This window comes from Myotis nattereri (genome assembly GCF_964212035.1).
Source record: "Myotis nattereri genome assembly, chromosome: 15".
NCBI lineage: Eukaryota > Metazoa > Chordata > Mammalia > Chiroptera > Vespertilionidae > Myotis > Myotis nattereri.
In genome coordinates this window covers 30,663,766-30,667,037 of record NC_138090.1, presented here as the reverse complement: position 1 = coordinate 30,667,037, position 3,272 = coordinate 30,663,766, and the positions used below count along the sequence as shown (strand labels likewise).

Genomic DNA, 3,272 nt, shown 5'->3' with positions numbered 1-3,272 from the left:
TTTATCACAAGTTGCCAACAGCACTTTATTTTTTCTTTTCAACATCCTGTTCTGCAGCTTCTTTGGCTCTTTTTGCCCGGATGCCAAAGAGCCGGGCATTGGCACGGGCCATGCGAAGACTGGCAAAAGCCTTGAAGTTCTTCTCCTCCTCTGTGATGACCCTGGCTTTCTCCTTCTTGTAGACCTAGAAGGAGCACAGGAGGTCAAACTCTCGCTTACAGTAAGGCCTGTGACAAGGCTCAGAACCCAAATGTTATTAGAACCTGGAGAGATCTTAGAAGGAGGCCACCAAGGAAGATATCCTCTGGATTTAGAAAAGGACCCAAACTCAGAGTAGAGGCAGAAGCAACCTCCTTAGACACGAAGGATGGGTAAGGTGCTGTGCTTGGACACAAAGATCTGAGTGAAGGAAGGCTTGGGCCCACCTCCTCTTTTCCAGAGGAACCTTAAGGGGCCAGTCACTTGATGGGCAGTTTACAAAATCATCAAATGCATCATGAGCTTTCCAAACAGCAAGGAGGGAAAATGAACCCAATATGGAAGGATGAAAAGTGTGGGTGTCCAAAGTTTCCTCAAAGAGAAGACAAGCCGCCCCCCCCCCCCCCCCAAGGAGTCCATCTGTTAACTACGCAGGATGCTCAAGGGGGTGGATGAGAAACTGGGGAATATCTGTAATACTGTCAACAATAAAAGGGGGGGGGAATGCAAGATGCTCTTGCCACCTTTCACTCCCTTAAACCAATTCCCACCCCAAGAAACAGTCACTTGAGCATCATCCCAACACCTTCACTTACATTCCGTATGGGCATGACTGGTCCGGTCAGCTGGGTGGCCAATTTGAGTTCTTCAGCCTGTTTGAGAAGCGAGAATCAATTGGGCTCAGCTCATTTCTCTAAGGGCTCCAAGCCAGCCCTAGACCTCTCCCTGGGTGACTATGCCAAGTAATGGCATGTCACTGAATTCCTGATCTGACAGATACAGGCACATACAAGAGCACCTATGTCTGTACCAGAGATGTAGGCAGAGCAAACTGTCAACTAGAGCATAAAGCAACTCCCCAACACAACTCCCTGGAAGGACACTTAACTTTTTTCTAGAATCCTGACCAGATAGCTCGTTTCGTTAGGGTTCTTCCCGACACACCAGGTTTGCAGGTTAAATAGTCAGTCAGGGAACATACAAGAATCAACTAATGGCCCTCGTTGATGTGGCTCAGTGGTAAAAGCATCGGCCCAAGCAGATTTGATGCTGGCCCTGTTGGTCAGGCGCATGTGGGAGGCAACCGATCCATGTGTCTCTGGCACATAGATGCCTTTTCCACGCCTCCCTCCCTCTAAAAAACAAAAAATTGGAAAAAAACCAAAAGCATCTTTCTGTAGAAACATCTGTGCTATTTATAAAGCACTTTATAGCAAAACATTTCCAATGTAAAAAAGCCTCCCAATCAAACAGCTTTTGCTATTACCACAAAACAAAGAAAAGCTCGTGTTTGAGGAACATGAATGAATCTGGCAGTTCTGATGGGTTAATTTGGGAATTCTTAGATCTTTCTTCTCATTAGCAATTCTTTACCACCCAAACACGAAGGCCAAGTTTTGGGGGACAAAAGGGATATAAGCAAGTATTTTCCTTTTCCCCACAGCTGGACCCAGGGAGACACCACGTACACCCCCTGCCGGTCTCTCAGAGACCCTCCTCAACCCTCACCGCCCCCCAGGAGCCGGGGGCTGTACTCACAGAACTGTCTCCCTTCTTGGGAGCCGACGGCTTCCTGGGGAAGAGGATGAGCTTGGAGCGGTACTCCTTCAGCCGCTGCACGTTGGCCTGCAGGGACTCGGTGGACTTGTTCCGCCGCCTCGGGTCCACCGAGATCCCAATGGTCCGGGCCACCTTTTTGTGGATGCCGGCCACCTGCCCGCGGAGACACAGATGAAGTCCCAAGAAGTCTCTATCCTCCCCACCCTAATGGAAGGGCTCAGTCGTCAGATGGAAAAGGGTTCAAGCGTACTTTCATCAAGGAAGTACAGCGATTCCGGAGAATGTCATCATGTGACTGTGAGCCCGGGCGGCAAACCTTATTCGTCTCTAATCAGCGTTTTTTCGGATACTCACCCGCAACTCTTCCAAGCTGAAGCCCCTTCCGGCCCGCACTTTGGTGTGGTACCTCACGGTGGGGCACCTCACGATGGGTCGGATGGGCCCGGACGCGGGGCGCGGGGCGATGCGGCGCGCTTTGGCTTGCCGGGCTTTGCGCCTGAGCAGACAGAAGCCAGGCGGCAGTTACCTCACCCGAAGGCCGATCTTCCCACTCGGGCGTCGGCTATCCCGCACCACAGCGGGGACGCGGAAACGCAGACCACGCCGCCCCCCTGCGACCCCAAGTCGCCCTCAATCACATCATTACAACGTCGGCTCTGACGGGGAACTGCAGGAGCCGCGCGGTTACCACATGGTTAAAGGGTTCAAGTGCACTTGCACCCTAAGGGGTACAGCGACATCGGACACTGTCACCTGGCTGTGCGCTCCTCACCTGCGGATCTTCCGCGCCGGCTGGTTAAACCACGTGGCAACGCGCCGCTGCCAGTCCTTGTGGAAGTGGGGCTTTAGGATCATGCCATTTCGGCTGGGCGCCATGGCTGCTGCCTACGGGCCTACGGAGAAAAGCGAGTCAGGGCCCGAGCTCCGGGCGGACGGCGAGCCCACAGAACCGGGCTACAGCCCGACGCCGTCTGTGGCGTGGCCCTACGCCGATGACGGCGGATGGAGCCCGATGGCAACCGATGGCCTCCACCAGCAGTGGCTTTACACGGACCCACCTTCTCCGAAGGAGAACGCCCGGCGGAAAGAAAGTGGCGCCGCAAAGCACCCTGGGATGGCAGTGGGCCCGGCCAATCAGAAGCGATGGCGCGTTCTAACCAATCAGAACCGGGAATACGGAAGTGATGTCAGCACACTCCCAGTCGCCCTCGCGGCCGCTGGAGGATCTTGGCGCGTAACTCACGCCGGAAGACAGCGACGGCTGCGTGCGTTCTGCGATCTCCTGGCAGCACCGAGCCTTTCCAGCTTCCACCCTTACGGGACTCGCTTCGTTTCCCCAACACCTAAGGCGGTTGCTGTAAGCGGGGAAGCCACTACTTCACATGCATTTAGTCGTACAACTTGCTCTGTTCCGCGGAAGGATCGGGTAACTTCTCTGAAATAGGGCAGCAGGTGGTGGCACCAGGAATCCACCTGGCCGACTGCCTCCTTCACAGAAACAAACATCATCAGAA

General features: G+C 54.1%; 1 protein-coding gene across 2 annotated transcripts; it reads right to left on the bottom strand.

Annotated features, from left to right (window-relative positions):
- On the bottom strand, positions 1-2,862 carry RPL13 (ribosomal protein L13). 2 transcript variants are annotated; one of them, XM_081106814.1, is made up of 6 exons: positions 2,817-2,862; positions 2,531-2,651; positions 2,113-2,254; positions 1,738-1,911; positions 795-851; positions 1-184 (listed from the first exon to the last, which is right to left on the bottom strand). In XM_081106814.1, the coding sequence occupies exons 2-6, from the start codon at positions 2,632-2,634 to the stop codon at positions 26-28; spliced, it is 636 nt and encodes a 211-aa protein (XP_080962940.1). In that variant the 5' UTR covers positions 2,635-2,651; positions 2,817-2,862; the 3' UTR covers positions 1-25. The 2 variants fall into 2 exon arrangements, with proteins under 2 accessions (XP_080962940.1, XP_080962939.1); XM_081106813.1 differs by lacking the exon at positions 2,817-2,862 and having other exon boundaries at positions 2,531-2,771.
- Between the last annotated feature and the right edge of the window lie 410 nt (positions 2,863-3,272).